Below are 21,080 nucleotides of genomic sequence, written 5' to 3'. Positions count from 1 at the left end.
CAGAGCATTGTGGAGGCACATCATAAGAATGAGGTGAATGGTGGCCTGTCCTCAGATCATTAGTAGTTCCTAAAATCGAGTGGTCTTTCTCCCAGGGTTAAACACAGTCTTCAAACAGATAGCTTCTCAGAGCTCAGCAGGGGACCCTATAAGTATAGTAGATATTAATAGTAGTTCTGATCATCATTTCTGCATATTCAGATGTGGTTTGCCTGGAAACAAAGACTGCCAGCCATTGTGGGGTGAATCTTCAGCTTATCCTTGTATGTAGACTGCTGCTACAAAGTAGTAGTGGCCATTGCTAACAGCCCATATGGCAGTTAAGGCAGACTTTCTAAAGTTCCCTGCCACCTTGTCTACCCTCACCCCTGCTGCTGAGCATGGAGTTGGCTATGTGGCAGATGTAGTCTAGGATTTTCCACACTGGCATGAGACCTTGGAAATGGTATTGCCATTTGTATTATTTACTAGTAAAGGGATGCTATAACATGGTGAAAACAGACAGAGAATGTACTTTTTAAATGTTATTTAACTTTGTATTTTCTACCTAATTCTGCCTTTAGTTTTCTTCTCCCTTCTTAAGTCAGCCCACATTTTTGGTTGTTACGGTTGGCGGATCTTCACGTAGTAGGTAGGAAATTATGTGCAAGCATACGTAGAGGAAATGAAGGGTAGCTGGGAGTGATTCAGGAGAAGACAGCACGTGATAGGGCTTAACGTACCAAGAGAGAGACTACCAGTGGTTCACAACCCTGGTTTTTATTAGTATAACCTAGGGAACTTTTTAAAAATAGAGATGCTTGGGCCCTACTCCAGAAACTTCTCATTGATCTGAGGCAGGGACGTGTGTGTGTGTGTGTGTGTGTGTGTGTGTGTGCATTTTTTTCTCCTTCAAAACCTCCCTAGATCACCCACCATCCACCATCAAAACTGGTGGATTATATATTTTCTGTTTAGTTCTAGAGGAAAGGATGAGTAGCATTGATGGAAAGGTACAGAAAGTTTCAGCTTGTTATAATGAAGAATATTCTGGTAATTTGAACTTTGTCCTCCTAGAAATATTAAAGTATACATGAGTTTAACTGCTTGGGAACAATGATGTGAGGATGACTGCTTTGGATAATGTGTAGGACTTAATCTTTCCTTAATTTTATTTAAAAAAGAAAGTGCTGCTGTATTTCTGCAGATTTATAAAATTGGAAGATAATTGTTTTACAGTATTGTATTGGTTTCTGCTGTACAACAGTGTAAATCAGCCATAAGGATATATGTAAATACATACGCTTCTGCAGATTTAGTATGGAGTATGCTAAGATCAGTTTGGGGCATATTGAGTCTGAGGTATCTGTAGGGAATCTAGGTGGAGATGTTGACTCAGAAGAGAGTCATGACTGGGAGAACATCAGTGAAAAGACGATGGTGGAAATCACTGTCTCCATACTGGTTTTCATTCATATGACCCATATCTTATAAACTTACTGTATATTGATAGTGACAAATAAAACATGATCCCTGGACTCATGGAGCTTATAGACAGAGAAACTAAATACTGAAGAATGTTTACAAAATGACCTGGCAGCATCTTAAATTGTCATCTCTGTCAGCTAGATTGCTGCAGTAGGCTCAGGGGTTGCAACTGGATTATAAATTACTGGGAGAAGTCCTTTGTAATCCATTTGAAATGAGTGACAACATATGCAGACACTGAGATTGGAGTAAAAAAGAAGTTCTGTGGTGCTTTCTTAGCCCAGAAAATAAATTTTCAGGGAAAATTTCCAGTCTTTTTTAATTTATATTTTGCTTTTGCTGTTCTTTTTTTAAAAAAATATTTTGTCATTTGCTGTCCTTTCCCTTCATCTCTTAAATTTTTCTGCTTTTGTAACATCATCATTATCAGTTATTGAACAGAGATATTTCTTGGTAAACAGTTATTTCTTGTTTTCTGACTTTTAAATTTGGTCTTATATTCTCAAAGACTTACTAAAAATAGAATACTAATGTAACTTTGACAACTATAGATACCGAGAGGCCATTCAGAAGTGGGATGAAGCACTACAGTTAACCCCAAATGATGCTACCTTGTATGAGATGAAATCACAGGTAATGGTTATGAAGAATTTGCCTTTCATTGTGAAATTGCACTGTTTGTGATGTGAGCAGTGATGAGCCAAAAGAATATTTCCTCCCATTTTGTTTTGTTAAATACAATTTGTTTATTTGGGGAAAACATATGTCACCTTATTATTTATGGCTCTTTCCTCATGCATCAAAGTAGAAATTTGTTTACCTTAATAGTGAAACTAATTTTTATTTCAACATAACTATACTTAAGATATGAGTGATGGGTATCTTTTAAAAAGTTACTGGTGATCTCTTAAATAGATGAAATATGTTAGCTTTCCTTGGAAATTAATTGTAGTGGACTTGACAGTAACTCAGTCTCTTCAGAATGAGGATGAACTGGATTCTAGATGAAGTTATTTCTCTTAGAACAGCTTGGTCCATAGCAAAAGGTCAGAAGAGACTCAGTTTATTAATAGTGTAAAAATAACATTTGTACTTATAAATACGTTTTTAATGTTTTGTGGGAAAGTTCATAAAGAAAACCTCTGGAGTACTTCTATTAGATTATTCAGGAGACTTTTAAAATCTCAGACAGAGCACTAACATACTTCTGGCATGGAATAGTTGCAATTCAGCCTGATCTGCCCACCTGGCATATCTTTCAGATGATGATCCAAAACATAGGGCACATCCTTTTTCAGATCTGATTTTAATTTATCCAGGAAAAACCCAAATAAATTATTTTCTACTGACTTTCATTTGGATAAGCCTTTAATTTTTAATCTTAAATATGTATATATTAAAGGTAGTGGCAAGCTGTATGAAATGAATCATTTTATTTGGAACCTGATAATGGTAGTGTCGTAAATGTTGTGAAATGCAAATGGTCAAAATTTTATAGATAGAAGCGAGCACTTCCCCATAAATTGAAGTAGAGGTTCTGGAACGCCTTGATTTTTCTGGTGTGTATGATTAGAGAACCTAATTATGGGCGGGCTGGTGGCGTGTTTAAATGATTTTTATAGCAGGAAGATGTACATGTGGGACAAGATGGGTGGTTGAACCAAAATTTATATTTACCTAGTTTGACAGAAGGACCTGGGGTTCCCTAAAAAACACATTATAATTTGAGTAAATAGATGGGGAGTTGGAGTTGAAATAGCTGTGAGCCATCATGGCCAGAATATGGCTCTCTGGTTTAGTTGGGGCTTTCCAGGTGGCGCTATTGTTAAAGAACATGCCTGCAAATGCAGGAGACATAAGAGACATGGGTTTGATCCCTGGGTTGGAAAGAACCCCTCAAGGAGGAAGTGGCAACCCTCTCCAGTATTCTTGCCTGGAGAATTTCATGGACAGAGAAGCCTGGTGGGCTGTAGTCCATAGGGTTGCAAAGAGTTGGACATAACTGAAGCAGCTTAGCATGTATGCATGCAGTAGGGTTCAACAGTTGCAAAGAGAATATATTTTTCATAATTATTTCAGGAATAGGAAGAATATAACTTTTAACCCTGAGTAGCAGAGGAGGGGGTTAAAACCACTTAAATGTTATATTTTCCAGACTAAAAATGTATTTTCAAAAATGGAGAGTTGTTTACATATGATTGTTTACTTTTTTTCTTTTTTTGGCTAGTTTTTAGTTTGCTAATTTATGAATGTTACTGATGGGTTTCTTCTATTTTGGCCATAGGTCCTAATGTCTCTTCATGAAATGTTCCCAGCAGTTCATGCTGCAGAAATGGCTGTCCAGAGAAATCCACATTCATGGGAATCTTGGCAGACTTTGGGGCGTGCTCAACTTGGATTAGGAGAGATAGTCTTGGTAAGGAAGTCAGATTATTACAGTGATGACGTTTTATTTTGACATGTTTTTGATCAGTTGAACCAAAAAGTAAATAGTCATTTATCAGATCTACACAAAAGGTAAATAGCAAATAACCTTTTAAAAAACCCATAAACACTGCTCACTTATTACTGAACATCTTTTTTCCATTACAAACATCAATTACAATATATAGGATCAGAATATTTTTCAGGTATTTGGCATCATGGGAATTAAAAAATAATAATAAATGTTGGCATTTGGTAAACCTTATTTAAATATAAAATAACTTTTAGATTAGTTCATTGCATCACTCAGTTTACTCCCATTATAAAGTGATATCAGTAGCACTTTGGAGACAAAACCACTAAGAGATTGTGTTGAAGAAGGAAGAAAGTAGAATACAGAAGAATAATGGTGATAAATACTTCACACTGAAAAGTTGCTAAGCTTGGTGAGCAGAGAAATGGAAAAGAGTTGAAATTGAAGTATTCATTGTGTAAAGTTTACTATAAACTGGTGCTTAATGAATTTCTCACCTTATCTGGACTATACCTTGTATGTAGCAAAGGCTCAGTAGGTCAGAGTTGGCTGTGAGCATTGTCTTCTTTTCATTTTTGTTTTGACTGAACTATATATACCTAATGGCTAATTCCCTAACAGGTGTTTGCAAATCTAATATAGTGGTGCCAGATTTCCTCTGTGTCATCAAGTAAATTAAAATTTTTCATACTTTTTTTAGCCTTTTATAGTTGAAAACAAAACAAGCAAAAAATCCCAGAGAAGTTACTTCTAAAATTCTTGGTAAATTTTGAGTTTAACATTACTAGTAATGGTTTTAGTAAGTTGTGGATAAGTTAAATTTTTCCGGTACTCTTGTAAATATATGATTATTTCTAATTACCAAATAGGGTATTTATCAAATTCTCAAAGATCATATAGACTCTTGATGAGAAAAGGATTGAAATAATTTCAGAATTATAGTCTGAAGGAAGATTCATAGCGATGGAAACAAGTTTAACCAGAGATTGTTTTTTTTCCTTGCCATTTGACTTAGTCATCTTTTCTCTCTTTTGTCTGAAGACTTAAATCATATCACAGTTGGAAAAAGAAATTCAAGGAATTTAGTTTTCTAACAGGTTAATTGCAAAACAAACAGAAGTCTAGCTTATAATACTTTTTACTCATTTCTCTTTTAATAAAATCTTAGAAATCATTATCTGTTTTACATATAAGTGTTTACAGTAGTGGAGAAAATCTCTAGGACGTATAGCAAAGATTGTCCTATAAAGAAAGAAAATAAAGTGCAAATGAAACAACAGAGCCATTTTGAATCAGCTAATGAAAGTAAAATTATTCAGTATTTTAAGTTTTCAAAATAAGAGTACCAGTGGTTTAACTGTTACTTTTTTCCCCTTGGTGAATTTCTTTCTTATTTATATTGTGAAATTATTGGAGGAATCAAAACTGTTTTTTTCCCCCCCATTTAGTATGATTTTGAGTCTCTATTTGGAAAAAAATCTAAATTTTTGATTTTTAGGTAAACTTAAGCTGTTATATTAAAACACTGGAATAGAAAAAATAACTTTATTCATTGTCATAATGAAGGGAATACTGTAAAAAATATATTGAAAACAAGCTAAAAATTTTAACATCTAACAGTTCTTAATATATCCATATGGACAAAAACGTAAGAAAACACGTAGGTAAATTAGACAGTAAGTTAAAAGTCAATAGTTGGATATATATCTATGAGTAATATTTAGATTTTTATGTGGAGCTGAGTGTGTATGTTAGAAAATGGTCACAGGCTTACTTTGTTTTTCATTTTCTAATTCTTTGAGGTGTAAAGTTAGGCTTTTGCTTGAGATCTTTTCTGTTTTAAGCATAACATTTATCACTATAAACTTAAAGTTAGTTTTGCTTTTGCAGATATACCATCCTATAGTGTCAGGATGTTATAGTTTCATTTTCATTTCAAGATACATTTTAATTTCTCTTTTGAGTTCTTCTTTGACTCACTGGTTGTTGAAGAGTGTGCTGCTTAATTTCCATGTATTTGTGAGTTTTTCCAGTTCTGTTGATTTCTAGCTTTATTTCAATCTCTTGTAGTTCAGAAAAGACACTTGGTATGTCTTCTTAAATTTAAGACTTGTTTTGTGACCTGAGATGTGATCTCCCTGGAAAACGTTCTGTGTGTTCTTGAGAATAACGTGTATTCTGCTGCTGTTGGATGAGTCTTTTTATATTTGCCTGTTAGGTCCCTTTGGTCTGTAGTGTTGTTCAGGTCTTCTGTTTCCTTGTTGATCTTATGTTGGAATGTTCTATCCATTATTGAAAGTAGGACATTGAAGTCTCCTGCTAATACTTTATTGCTCTATGTTTCTCCCTTCCGTTCTGTCAGTGTTTACTTTATATACTTAAATGTTCTGATGTTGGGTATGTATATATTTATAATTATATTTTTCTGGTGAATTGATTCTTTTATCATTATATATAATGTTCTTTACCCTCTTGTGACGCTTAAGACATGTTATTATTATGATCTAAACTTTTGGCTTCAAAGACAGGCATTCCTAATGCCTTTCTGATCATGAGCTGGCCTAAGAAATCCCCAGATTTACATGTTTGCTGATTTCCAGAAGCTGAACAATGCATTTGACTTGTTTTAACCCATCATATCAATACCTGTATTTTAGTGGACTTTTTGGTCCTTATCAACAGTTTTGTCAGCTACTTTCTTTTATACTTTCTGACTTTTTTTAACCATAACCATCATTCCAGTACATTTACTTTTTTTTAAAACCATAACCGTGATATCCAGCACAGCTCTAACTTCCATCTTTACATTGTAATACAGTGAGAAAAAGAGAGAGAGGCATATTGTGGATTATATTAAATACATTCCTTGTTAAAACTAAGCAAAGAAGTCTGACCTTTTCTCCCCTGTAGGCAATTCGAAGTTTTCAAGTAGCCCTTCACATCTATCCAATGAACCCTGAGATATGGAAAGAAGACCTTTCTTGGGCAAGAACACTCCAGGAACAGCAGAAAGTAGCAGAGAGGATTAAAAAGAGTGAAGTACCAGCAGAAGTAACACATTTCTCACCGAAGTCAATTCCTGACTATGACTTTGAAAGTGATGAGATTGTTGCTGTTTGTGCAGCTATTGCTGAAAAACAGAAGACAGTTGCAGCAAATAAAACAATGGTTATTGTGTCAGCTTCTGGGACTGTAGAGACTGTGACCGAGAAGGAAGATGGTGCTGCACCACCGGATGGCTCTGTTTTTATCAAAGCCCGATGAAGCTTAGCAAGAGTCATTTGAATCCATCTTTGATTACCACTTAACTTTTAGGTGTGGGGGCATTTAGTCTGGAGAAACAGGGTAAAACTCCTGCTTGTTAAATGAATAGTTTTTCAGATGAGGCATATAAAACTTAAGTGAAAGAATTATTGTTTAGTTTTTGGACTGTGCTTTGATGCGTGCTTTCAGCTCAAGATTAAAATTCTGAGTACATGGTTTTTTGATTAAGAAGCTTAATTTAATCCAAATATATAAGTGAATGCATTTTCAAGATACAACTTGAAAAGTAAGTTCTCAAATAGTGAATAACTTGATGGCCAATGTTATTAAAATATTGACTTGTTGATTTTTGTTTCATAATAAAGGAAGTAGGCTTCTTTCCCTGCTAGAAATATACTGCTGTTCCTATTCACTCTTCTTTTTCTCTTGTTTCATTAGAGTAAGTCTGTCACGAAGCTTGAATCTTTTTGATCCTCATTTTGATTCAGAGTTGTCATTTGGTCCTATGTAGGATCTTGAAAGTTTGAAAATGCATGCAAATGTGTACGCTGAACATTTTCTGAAGTTTCTCTTAATTTTGATTTGTGCTTTTAACTTTATAATTAATATAACAATGATAGTTGCCACTTTCAGTATTTTTTAGATGTGTGAGATACTGACAAATGTCAGAATCATGGTTTATTTTTTAAATTATTAAGGCAGATAGAGTAGTCCTTAGGACCAGATGAGTCATTTTAAAAATGTGCATTTTAAAAAAATCAGTGGCTCTTATAGATACATCATACCAAATTGCACTACTGTTTTCCCCGTCAAAAGTAGTATTTTCTTTTCCTTATTTTTAAAAGATTAAAAACAACTTATTTCTTGCTGTAATTTCCTAGCTGATGGTTTAGAATTCCTTTTCTAGTTAACTTTTATGGAACTGCTCAGTGAAATGAGAAACAATCACAATTTTAAATGACTCAATTATACTTTTCTAAAAATTGAGGAGGAAAAATAGATATGTTATTGAAGTAAAGGAGTGAATAAAGTTTGGCATAACATACACAGAAACTGAAGTGTGATTTACAGTTTAATCCCTTGAGTAGAAAAGATATATTGAAGGATATATTTCATTGAAAGATCACCATCACATCCACGAATCAATACTGATATTGCTAATGTTAATTATTATTTTAGTACAGTTATATAGAACTGCTGGGTACTGTTACTTCTGAAACTCAGGAAGCTAGTATTGGTATTTTATCCTTGTTAGAGAGGAAGTAAGTTACTTTTTATTTTAAGGAGTTTTGCCCACTGGGAGCATGTACATGTAACGGTCTGAGATGACTGAAAAACTTTTTTTTTAGTGGAATGCTTGCTTCTTTTTTTCAGAGTTGGAGAAGCCAGCATTTGCCTTGAAAAGTATTATTTTTCACCCTCAGAGTTATATCAGATAGTTAGCTCTGGTTAGAGAAGTTTGTTTTAGAAAGATCAAAAAAAAATCAGTTATATTTTATTTTGTTTAATAATGCATATTCTTCAAGGGCAGGTAGATGGGTGTGTAGAGAAATGTGCAATTACTGTTTCATATGTTGTTTTGAGTAATGGATGTTGATTGTATAGTTTGTGAATAAATAGGTTTTTTTGCTTTTATAGGTTTGCCTATTACTTTGTGTTGTTAGCTTTTGAAAAAATTAGATTGATTAATTTATTTCTTATGTGAAAATAAAATATATAAGGCACCTTGTATGGTGTCTTGTGTATGAAGTACTCAGTAAATGCTAGCTGTTTCTATGAAGCACTTTAATTGGTTTTATTTAACCTCACTTTCTTCTGATTTTAAGAAAAGAGGAAAACTTCTTTGTAATTTTTTCGTACTTGGAAGTGAGAAGTCACTCCTTCTGATACTACAGACAGCTGGCTTTCAGTTGGGGAATGTTCTTGGTATAGGTTTATACCTCAACCCAAAAGAAACAAGATCCAGGATGGGAGTGCATGTAGCTACTAGATTCTGTTTATGAACCTGCTGTTGCTTCTGTACTGACATCAGTAGGCCAGAGATAAGACATAAGATGGTTTAGATGCAAGGTGGAGGAGATAAACGAAATAGTGGATTATGGAGGAGAAAGGGATCTCATTTCTTCAGGCCCCCAAAAATGCTTAGTTAGCACTCTTTTGTGTGTGAAGGGAAAAATGCATACATTATTTTATAAGGATAATGAATACTGATAGATTTATACTAAGCTTGGTAATTGTAATAGCAAATTCTTTCAATCTAAGGGAAATAATTGATATTCATGATAATGATATAATTAAAGATATTTAATATACTTTCTGAAACAACATTAAACACTAATACTATATTGAACATAATTTGTAGTATTCTTATCTGAAAATGTGTGTGGCATAGATACTCATTAGTCAGAACAGTATACAATCCAGACCATGTCTGAATTTGAGAATCATTATTCTCTAGACAACAGGTTCTTAGATTATAAAGTATTTATCTTAAATGTGCTAACAAATACTACATAAACACATGCAAGGTTTAGACCATAAAACCTGAATCTATTTTATTTTTTTGTAATTCTTTTTTTCTTAAAAAAAATTTTTTTTTACATTTTTTAAATTGGATAATAATTGCTTCAAATATTGTGATGGTTTCTGCCATACATCAACATGAATCAGCCACAGGTATACACGTTTCCTCTCTCTTGAACCAAGATCTACTTTAATTGGAGCCTATGTTTTATGGTACACTTCAGTATGAAATTAGCTTTTAATTGATGTTCTATGTCAAAACTATAAAGAAGAGTTTAAATTAAAAAAGCTTTGGCTCAGAAAGCTATTGTTTTCATGATTATAACTGACCAATATAGCCTTTACAGTTTGAAAATTGTGCTTTGTGTAATGACGTCAAAAGCTCGTTTCCCTGCCTTTCTCAGCAGCTTCTCAGCAGCAGGAAATTGTTAATAATGTCTTTAATTTCAGACTTCATGAGTCAGAAGCCTTTTAAAATTGATTTGGACTTTGATTTCATGACATATATCCTAATGAGTTGCACGTTGACGCGAGAACCATAGCTCTATAATTATCTTCAAATCAATAGGTATATTAAGTGTGTTTTTCCTTAGAGATTATTATGAAACTGATGTTGTGTTTTGTAATTGATGACATTTTAGGATTGAGAAAATAATGTGTTTTTTAAGCCAATAATAAAAATACACAAGTTTGTAAATGATTCACTCATTACTAAAGTAAAATGTAATATGTCACTTTACCTACGTGTAATTAAATATGCCTACCTGAGTGGAAGAGGGGATGGCCCTGTAGCCAGTGTACCATGAACTGTGCCTTAATGAGTGTTATGTGTGAACCTTACTTGCTGTGTGTGCCAGAGTGGAAGAAAGGGTGAGAAATGATAGTCTATACTTGATTGAGAAGGCGGAAGGATGGGGAAGGGGAATGGCTTTTTTTCCACAGTGCTTTGACATCCATTAACCAAGGAATTCCGGTCTCTCCCTTTGTTCCTCCCTGCCATCTCCCCAGTAAAGGGAGTTTAAGATAGAAAACTGGGCATGCAAGCCTCTTCTGCCTTTGTTTTTTGGAATGTGTCATGCCTGCAGACAGCCTATGTTGTGGTCTCTTGCTGGAAATGTATGTTTTGCAGCAAAGACTGTCCTGCGAGAGGAAACCTGTAGTTATTCAGGACTGCACATGCCTTGGAGCAGGTCTGTCTAATTCTGGGTTTGATACTAGGTGGCCATTTTTGGCACAAACCTAAATCATATCCTTTAACCTATACTTCTTCAGCAATAAATCTGACTTTTAAATCTCTGCATGACATTTTGTCTCTCAAGTGTCAGGAAGGGAAAATGGGTGTTACTTTATGAGTCCTTCATAACAAAGATTGCTGTAGATTATTTCAACGTAAGCATGAGACAAAAACCAAATTTCTTTCTAATTTTAGATTTTTTTTAGATCATGGAAATTCTATTGAAAATGGGCAATGTTTAATTACAAGGCAATATGCAAACATTTGTTTGGCATATTTAAAAGGTCTAGTGGCTTAGCATTGTGCTAGACCACAATATTGATTCTATATTTAATTTGAAGGAGAGGATATGAAACAGTATCTCTGCCCATCCTGTCAACTTTCTTGAGTGTAATTTTGCATATGATAAAATGCACTTATGGTAAGTTTAAGTTTGAAGAGTTTTGACATTACCATCAAGATGGAGAGTATTTCTATCACCCAGAAAGAAAGTTCTCTAAAGTTTATTTATAATCAGTTCCCTTCCATGCCAAAAACACTATTCAACTAGTGATTTGCTTTCTGTGACTACACACTGACTTGACTTTTCTAGAATTTCAGATAAATAGATCATACAATATATACTCTTTCTGATCTTCTTCACTTAGCATAATACTTTTGAAATCCATCCATGTTGAGATTCATCCATGCTGTTGTGTAGTGTATTGCTTTTTGTGGCTGAGCACTACTCTGTTGTATGGATATATCACAATTTGCTCTTCATATCTGTTGACAGACATCTAGGTTGTGGATGAACATCTAAGTTTTGATCTGCTGTGAATAAAGTTGCTGTATGCATATGTCACAAGTCTGTGTATGAATATATATTTACCTGGGGATTGAATTGCTGTGTTTTATGGTAAGTATATGTGTAGCTTTAGAGGAAACTGAATCTTCTAAAGTATTTGTACTGTTTTGCATTCTGACCGGCAGTGTATTAATTTTCTGTTGTACCATATCCGTGTCAATGCTTGGCATTGCTGTTGGTTTTCATTTTAGTGACTTCAGGGCTTCTCTGGGAGCTGAGCTGGTAAAGATTCCACCTGCAATACAGGAGACCCCATTTGATTCTTGGGTCAGCCAGATCTGCTGGAGAAGGGATATGCTACCCACCCCAATTTCTTGGCCTGAAGAATTCCATGGACTGTATAGTCCATGGAGTCACAAAGAGTCGGATGTGACTGAGCAACTTCCACTTTCATGACTTTAGTGGGTGTGTGATGATATCTCACTGTGGTTTTAATATGTATTTTCTTGATGTTGAGCATCTTTTATATGCGTATTTGACATTTGTATATCTTTTGGGAAATACCTTTCAAAATATTTTGTCCGTGTTTTATTTGGGTTATCTTATTTTTGAGTAATGAAAGTTTTTCTATATTCTGGATAAAAATCTTGAGATATATGTATTGTGAATACTTTGTTCCCATGGTGTGGCTTCCTTTTTTGCTTTTCATTTTTTAAAAAATTATCTATCTATCTAAACTGCATTGAGTTTTAGTTGCAGCATGCAGGCTCTCTGTTGCAGTGCCAGGACTTTCTCTAGTTGTGGCATGTGGGCTACAGAGAGCATGTGCTGGGTAGCTGTGGTGCATAGGCTTAGTTGCCCCTCCACACATGGGATCTTAGTTCCCTGAACAGGGATCGAACCTGTGTGTCCTACATTGGAAGGTAGATTCTTAACCACTGGACCACTAAGGAAATCTCTGCTTTTTTGTCTTCTCAGTGACATCTTTTGAAGAGTGGAAGTTTCTAATTTTGATGAAGTCCATTATATTTCCCTTACGGTTGTATTTTTTCTATACTTACAAGATCAGAAAGAATTTCTCTTTTCTCTTAGAAGTTTTACAGTTTTAGCTTTTATACTTAGGTCTGATTCAAGTTAATTTTTATGAAAGGTATGTGGTAAAGGGCTAGGTTCCTTTTTTCATTTTCAGTTATTCAGGTACTATTCATTAAAAAAAGAAAACTGCCTTTTCCAATTAAAATACCTTCACCATGTATATGAGGGTCTGAGTTCTGTATTCTGTTACACCGATCTATATTACTATTTTTTTTTTTTTTTGGCTGTGTCTTGTAGCTTGTATTATCTTACGCTGTTCTACATATACTATCAAATTGTGAATGAAGACAGTTTTCCTTCTTTTCAAACTGAATGCTCTTTATTTCCATTTCTCACCTTATTACACTGGCTAGAACCTCTAGTACAAAAGTTCCCCAATCAAGGATTGATCCTGGGCCCTCAATAGTGAAAAAGTTACAAGTCCTAATCACTGGACTGCCAGGAAATTTCCCTGTTCTTAAAAATCAACATGATTTTTCCAACTATTCTTTATTTCCCAAAGAATTCTTGAGCTGTTGTGATTTCTTCCATATACATTTTAGAATCATTTGTCTTCATCTACATGTAAGTCTGCTGGAATTTTGATTGGAATTGTATTGAGTCTGTAAATCAATTTGGGAAGAACTGCCATACCACCCACTCCAGTGTTCTTGCCTGGAGAATCCCAGGGACGGGGGAGCCTGGTGGGCTGCCGTCTGTGGGGTTGCACAGAGTTGGATACGACTGAAGCTACTTAGCAGCAGCAGCAGCAGCCATCTTAACCATGTCACATCTTTGAATCCATGGTCACGGCATAATTGTCACTGTTTTAGAACTTTAATTTCTTTGTATGTTTTTTAGTTTTCTGTGAATGAGTCTTGCCTATATTTTTGTTGTTTATCCCTAGGTATTTCATATTTTTCTAATGCTGTAAGTATGTTTAAAATTTCATTTTCCAGTTTGATACTATTACATAGAAATGTGTATTTCTGTATACTGACCTCATAGCCTACAACCTTGATAACTCATTTATTAGTTGCATTAGCTTTTTTATAGATTCTTTAGGCTGTTCATAGATCTTATCAAGTTGTGAATGAAGTCAGTTTTCCTTCTTTTCAAACTAAATGCTTTTTATTTCCATTTCTCACCTTAGGTACTGGCTAGAACCTCTAATACAGTGTTAAATAGAAGCTGTGAGAATGGAAAATAAGGCATTCTTGCCTTATTTGTAATCTTTTGGTCTTTCACTGTTAAGTATGGTGGTATCTGTAGTTTTTATATACATCCTTTATTAAATTGAGGAAGTTCTTTCCCTAGTCTACTAACTATTTGATAAATGTATTTCCTGCATCTATCTGAAGATCATACGATTTTTATTTTTTATTCTCTTAATATGATGAATTACATGTATTTTTCAAATGTCAAATCATTGCATTTTGGGGATAAACCCTATTTGGTTATGATGGAATATCCTTTTTTGATCTTTTTTTATTCAATTTGGAATAAGGATTTTTATGACTGTGCTCATGAAAAATATTGGTCTGTAGTTTTCTTGTAATATATATATATTTTTAGTTCTTGAGTCAGAGTAATGCTGACCTCTTTAAAAATAGAGGTTGAAAAGTATTTCCACCTATTCTTTTCTCAAAGAATTCTTATAGATTTGGTATCTTGTTCAATAGTGTTTATTAGAACTAACAAATGTTACTTAGACCTAACAGTATCTTTTTTGGAAAGGTTTAAAATGACTTTTGTCCATTGTGTCACATTGAGTGATAGTATCATTTGATTAAATTAGAATCCCCCAAAAAAGTCCATTCGTTGCATTGTTGATATGTCTTAGACTTTTATAATCTATAGGTTCCCTTTCACTTTTTTCTTTGCAATTTATTTATTTTTTAACTGAGTTGCCTGTCCTTTAGAATTTTCTACTTTTTGTGTTCTGTCTCTTGCATCCCACCTAATGTCATTAATGTTCCTCTTGACCTACAGTTCAGTTCAGTTCAGTTCAGTCGCTCAGTCGTGTCCGACTTTTTGCGACCCCATGAATCACAGCACGCCAGGCCTCCCTGTCCATCACCAACTCTTGGAGTTCACTCAAACTCATGTCCATCGAGTTGGTGATGCCATCCAGCCATTTCATCCTCTGTCGTCCCCTTCTCCTCCTGTCCCCAATCCCTCCCAGCATCAGGGTCTTTTCCAGTGAGTCAGCTTTTTGCATGAGGTGGCCAGAGTGTTGGAGTTTCAGGTTTAGCATCAGTCCTTCCAATGAATAACCATGACTGATCTCCTTTTAGGATGGACTGGCTGGATCTCCTTGCAGTCCAAGGGACTCTCAAGAGTCTTCTCCAACACATTTCAAAAGCATCAATTCTTTAGCGCTCAGCTTTCTTCACAGTCCAACTCTCACATCCATACATGACCACTGGAAAAATCATAGCCTTGACTAGGTGGACCTTTGTTGGCAAACTGATGTCTCTGCTTTTCAATATGCGGTCTAGGTTGGTCAAAACTTTACTTCCAAGGAGTAAGCGTCTTTTAATTTCATGGCTGCAGTCACCATCTGCAGTGATTCTGGAGCCCCCAAAATAAAGTCTGACACTGTTTCCACTGTTTCCCCATCTATTTCCCATGAAGTGATGGGACCAGATGCCATGATCTTAGTTTTCTGAATGTTGAGTTTTAAGCCAGCTTTTTCACTCTCCTCTTTCAATTTCATCAAGAGGCTTTTGAGTTCCTCTTCACTTTCTGCCATAGGGTGGTATCATCTGCGTATCTGAGGTCATTGATATTTCTCCCGGCAATCTTGATTCCAACTTGTGCTTCTTCCAGCCCAGCGTTTCTCATGATGTACTCTCCATAGACGTTAAATAAGCAGGTTGACAATATACAGCCTTGACGTACTCCTTTTCCTATTTGGAACCAGTCTGTTGTTCCATGTCCAGTTCTAACTGTTGCTTCCTGACATGCATACAGGTTTCTCAAGAGGCAGGTCAGGTGGTCTGGTATTTCCATCTCTTTCAGAACTTTCCACAGTTTATTGTGATCCACACAGTCAAAAGGCTTTGGCATAGTCAACAAAGCAGAAATAAATGTTTTTCTGGAGCTCTCTTGCTTTTTTGATGATGCAGCGGATGTTGGCAATTTGATCTGTGGTTCCTCTGGCTTTTCTAAAACCAGCTTGAACATCTGGAAGTTCGCGGTTCATGTATTGCTGAAGCCTGGCTTGAAGAATTTTGAGCATTGCTTTACTAGCATGTGAGATGAGTGCAGTTGTGCAGTAGTTTGACCTACATTTCTTATAAAGTGATTCATTGTTCAGTCACTCAGTCATGTCCAACGACCCCATGGACTACAGCACACCAGGCTTCCCTGTCCATCATCTCCCCCAGAGCTTGCTCTAACTCATGTCCATTGAATCGGTGATGCCATCCAACCATCTTGCCCACTGTAGTCCCTTTTCCTCCTGCCTTCAATCTTTCCCAGCATTAGGGTCTTTTCCAGTGAGTCAGCTATTTGCATCAGGTTGCCAAGCTATTGGAGCTTCAGCTTTAACATCAGTTTTCTGGTAAGAATATATTACAGGTGGTTTTGGATACTTAGACCGAAAGTTAAATACTTCTGGCTATCCCTTTGTAATGTCAGATTATCATTGCCTAGATCTGTTGTTGCATTAGAGGCCACAGAATGGTGATAACTGTTCGAATTTTGGTGCTAGAAAACATCTTTAAAGGAAAACTTCTCATCAATTATTTTATACCATAGAAATGATTTATGTAGTACAGGCAGTTTATGTATTGGAGGCTTTGTTCTCACCCTTTATTTAGCACTTTTCAAAATAATAGGTTGGGTGTCCAGTATCCTCCAAAGGTGACTAGTGAGTGTTCTGTTGTATTTTTGTATCATTATGAAGTCATGCATTGAGGTATATATATGCTATGTTTCAGTCCTTGCAGTTATTGTTCATATTGATGAATATAATCTTGAGCTTCAGTAGATCGTGCCAAGTTCATTTTTTTCAGTGGTTCTAATTTTGTATCAGAGTTTCTAAAGCATACTTGGTATTTTTAGGCTGTAAAATTTTTATGAATATGATTTGTATATAAGGATATAATATACATATATATACATTCAGTGAAATTACAATAATTGTGATTTCAGTGCTTAATTCATTTTTAAAATTTGCAACATTAAGTATTGATTTTTTATTATGGAGGAATATGATTTGACTGTCTTTCATTTCCTCGATATATTTACTTACAACTCCTGCATCCATTTCCAATACAGTTGATTGTAATTTTGGCCTCAATCTATATTCATTATTAATATGACTATGTAATTATTACACATAGTTGATCTCACCGGGTCTATTATTTTCATTTTACTTTTCGAGTACTTCTCTTTGTCTTTCATGGAGTCAATAATTGCCTTGTTTTTACGTTTCTTAGTTTTCTATGTAGTATATATTACAAACATCCCCTCTGACTAATAGAAATAGAATACTCCCCTCAATATTCCAAATATAAAACAATCCATTAATTTTCTTTTCTTTCTTTCTTGGTTTTAATCTAGAGACATCCGAAGCCCCCCTACTGCCTTTTACACAGCTTTACTGTGTTCCTCTGTGGATCTGTTGCCTTGAGTTCTCTTTCATCATTGTTCTTGGAATTCTCTTTGCTTCCTCCTTGTATTGAACTCAAGAAAGAGAAGTATTTACCCAGTTGTTCAGATTTCAGTGTAGGGACTTGCTGTGATGCAGTTGTTATGACACAGGTATGTTTGCTGTGCCCTGTCCTTCTCTTCTGTGGTGAAATGGAGTAGATGACCTAAAAGGGTAAATACAAGGTTATGAATGAATGGTAGAGGTACTGATATGAATAGAAGGACGAGAAGCCCAACTATCTTTCTCTCTTTTCTTCCAAAGTCCTTCCAGCTTAGAGTTAAAGCCTCATGTGTGACCCAGGGCAGCTCCAGGTTAGACAGTAGGGCCAAATGTTCTCTCTTGCTCTGAGTCTCTTTTCTTCCTGATTCCGTTTTTGGTGTACCTGGAGAGCGATCTTGAGCTAATACTTGCTGCAGCCTAGATGCAGGTTCAGGGTAGTGGGAAAGTGAAAATGCAAGTCACTCAGTCCTGTCGGACTCTTTATGATCCCATGGACTATACAATCCATGGAATTCTCCAGGCCAGAATACTGGAGTGGGTAGCCTTTCCCTTCTCCAGGGGATCTTCCAACCAGTGAATCAAACCAGGGTCTCCTGCATTGCAGGCAGATTCTTTACCAACTGAGCTGTGAGGGAAGTTATGAGGGTGGTGGGAAGGGGGGACTATGAAAGCATAAAAGTTCATGGCTTGTTTTATTTTGAAGCTGACAAGCACTTTAGGGAAAAATCACTGTTTTGTGTAGTGCAGATATTCTGCACTCAGTCTAAGGCCAAAGGCATAGCTCACAGGGAATACTACTGTGCCTTGAGTTTTCCATGGCCCTCTGTGACTTTGGCTCCAATAAGGAACTTGTGGAGAGAAGTGGCTGTAATTTGGGAAATGATTCTTGCATTCCATGGTTTTCTGGTCAGAGTACCATTTGAACTGCTGTATCAGTAGCACAGTTTTTTCTGACTTGACCTGGTTGGTTAGATTATGAGATTGTCGTAAAGATTATGAAAGAAAAAAAAAAAAAAGGGAAAGTGTTGGTTGTCGCTCAGTCATGTCCGACTCTTTGTGACCCCATGGACTATACAATCCATAGAATTCTCCAGGCTTCTGAGAAACTTCTTACCGGGTTTCTCAGTTCATGGAATTCTCTAGGCAAGAATACTAGAGTAGGTAGCCATTCCCTTCTCTAGGGGATCTTCCTGACCCAGGTAATGAACCTGGGTCTCCTGCATTTCAGGTGGATTCTTTACTGTTTGAGCCACCAGGGAAGCCAGTGGTGTGACAGTTATCTTCCTGTCTATTATATCCTATTGGAACCAGATAGGATTTAGTACTAACCGTTTAGATGAGAACTGACCTACCGAAAAAGTTAGGGGCTCTGAATGGTTAGAAACAAGTTTACCACAAAAAACTGTCTTTGCATAGCATAGTTGGTAAAGCTTATAAATAAAAATGGACTAGATGGTGAACAATGCTGAATGTTCTTTTTAGAATAAGCCAGGCTCAACAATAAAAAAGACATTGTTTTGGAATGAATTGTATCCTCTGAAATTCACATGGTAAAGCCCTAACTCCCAGTGTGACTGTATTTAGAGGTGGGCCTCTAAGGAGGTAATTAAGGTTGAATGAGGTCCTAAGAGTGGGCCTTAATCCACTGTGACCCGTGTCCTCTTAAGAGACACCGGGGATGCGTGTGTACGGAGAAGCCCATGTGGTAAGATAGGAGAAAGGCAGCCATGGCAAGCCAAGGGGAGAGGCCTGGGAGAAACCACATCTGCCAGTGCCTTGATCTTGGACCTTCAACTTCCAGAACTGTAAGAAAATAAATTTCTGTTATTGAAGTCAGCCAGTTCATGGTATTTTGTTGTGGCAGCCCTAGCAAACTAATACAGACGTATAAACCAATTTAAAAATGCATAGATGATTTGAATGGCCATTTCTCCAGAGAAAATCTACAAATGGCCAGTATGTGTATGAAAAGATTCTCAACATTATTTGTCAGTAGGTAAATGCAAATCAAAACCTCGGAGACACTACTTCATACCCACTGTGTGCTCAGTCATCGTCATGTTTGACTCTTGGGATCCCATAGACTGTAGCTCGTTGGGCTCCTCTCTCCATGGGATTTTCCAGGCAAGAACACTGGAGTGGGTTGCCATTTCCTCCTCCAGGGGATTCTCCCTGATGCAGGGATAGAGGCCCATCTCCTATCTCAGCAAGCAGGTTGTTTACCATTGCTCCACCTAGGACAGTGACATTCAGGTGGGTGGATTTGCTTGCATCAAATGCATCTGGCAGAAGTATATGGATCACAGACTCTTGAGTGTGAGCAAGGGGTGACTATTGAGGGCCCAACTGAGTCATACTTCATTAATCCAAGAGAGTGAGGAAGTGAATGGATCAGGATCATGGGGAAAGGAAACCCTTCTGGGGTACTGACCTGATCAGGATGGACCCTCTGTGCTCCTCATACCCATTAGGATGACTATAATTTAGAAGACAATAACAAGTATTGAGGATGTGGAGAACTTGATGCTGGTGGGAATATAAAATGTTGCAGTTGGGAAAACATGTGGCAGTTTCTCAAAAAATTAAATGTGTAGTTTATGACTCAGCACTTTCACCCCCAGATATAAAGCAGTATCTCCTCCCCCCCCCCCAAAAAAGTTGTATACAACTGTGGCTATCAGCATTATTAATAATAGCCAAATTAGGGAATTAATTCAAACGCCCATCAACTGATGCATGGATAAACAAAATGTGGTATATTCACACAAATGAAATATTCAGTTCAGTTCAGTCACTCAGTCGTGTCTGACTCCGCGACCCCATGAACTGCAGCATGCCAGGCCTCCCTGTCCATCACCAACTCCCGGAGTTTACAGCTATAAATCAGAAAGTACTGATTCATGCTATGTGAGTGAAACTTGAAAATATTATGCAGACAGTAAAGGCCACATATTGTATGATTTCATTTAAGTTCAGAATAGGCAAATCCATAGAGATGTAGTGGTTGCCCTGGTCTAGGGGAAAGATGAATTGGCAGTGACTGCAGATGGGTATGTGGTTTCTTTTATTCTCGAATTAGGAATGATGGTTGCACTCTGTGAAAATGCTACAATACCAGGAAATTTTTATTATATTTGAGATTTATTTCAATTAGAAAAAAAAAGAATCAGCTAGAATCAGCGTTCTGGGTGGTGAACCTGAAGTAAAGGACAAGTGAGAGTATACCTTGACTAGTATTGCTAACTTCTGAATAAGACTTTGTTTAGCATGACTGATGCATGCTAAAGTTTGAAAAGCAGAGATCTAAAGAATTTACAAGTAGGAAAGGCCACAAGTCTATGCTAATGTTTTAATAATAAATATTTAGATTCTTTGCATGTAGCAGGTTAAGCTTAATACTGTCTCCACCACCATCCATACAAACTGGTAATTTTGAGCACACTTTGCCCCCAGATCTTGGTTTCTAAATGCCATTCTTCATTAAGTGGCTCCAAGGCTTTGTGCTATTCTTGCAACTTTACATTGGACATTATTTGTAAAATGAAGTTAAAATATTTCAATTTAAAAAGATGTAAGATGACCTGAAACAAACACACAAAAATCATACAAG

At 36.1% G+C, this 21,080-nt stretch overlaps 1 protein-coding gene across 5 annotated transcripts in view; it reads left to right on the top strand.

Moving 5' to 3' along the window:
- TTC33 (tetratricopeptide repeat domain 33) overlaps positions 1-11,790 on the top strand; it is a 29,385-nt gene extending 17,595 nt beyond the window's left edge. For 3 of the 5 annotated variants that reach the window (XM_040262412.1, XM_040262414.1, XM_040262413.1), the window contains exons 3-5: positions 2,019-2,100; positions 3,752-3,883; positions 6,836-11,790. In XM_040262412.1, the coding sequence (XP_040118346.1) occupies positions 2,019-2,100; positions 3,752-3,883; positions 6,836-7,189 (568 nt within the window). In that variant the 3' untranslated portion in view covers positions 7,190-11,790. The remainder of the gene's footprint in view (positions 1-2,018; positions 2,101-3,751; positions 3,884-6,835) is intronic. The other 2 variants (XM_040262415.1, XR_005724787.1) reach the window with 2 other exon arrangements.
- The last annotated feature ends 9,290 nt before the right edge of the window (positions 11,791-21,080 follow it).

The sequence above is a fragment of the Oryx dammah genome, unplaced genomic scaffold, assembly GCF_014754425.2.
Source record: "Oryx dammah isolate SB20612 unplaced genomic scaffold, SCBI_Odam_1.1 HiC_scaffold_20, whole genome shotgun sequence".
Classification (NCBI taxonomy): Eukaryota; Metazoa; Chordata; class Mammalia; order Artiodactyla; family Bovidae; genus Oryx; species Oryx dammah.
Note: the sequence above shows the minus strand (reverse complement) of the source record. Positions and strands in the feature narration are given on the sequence as shown.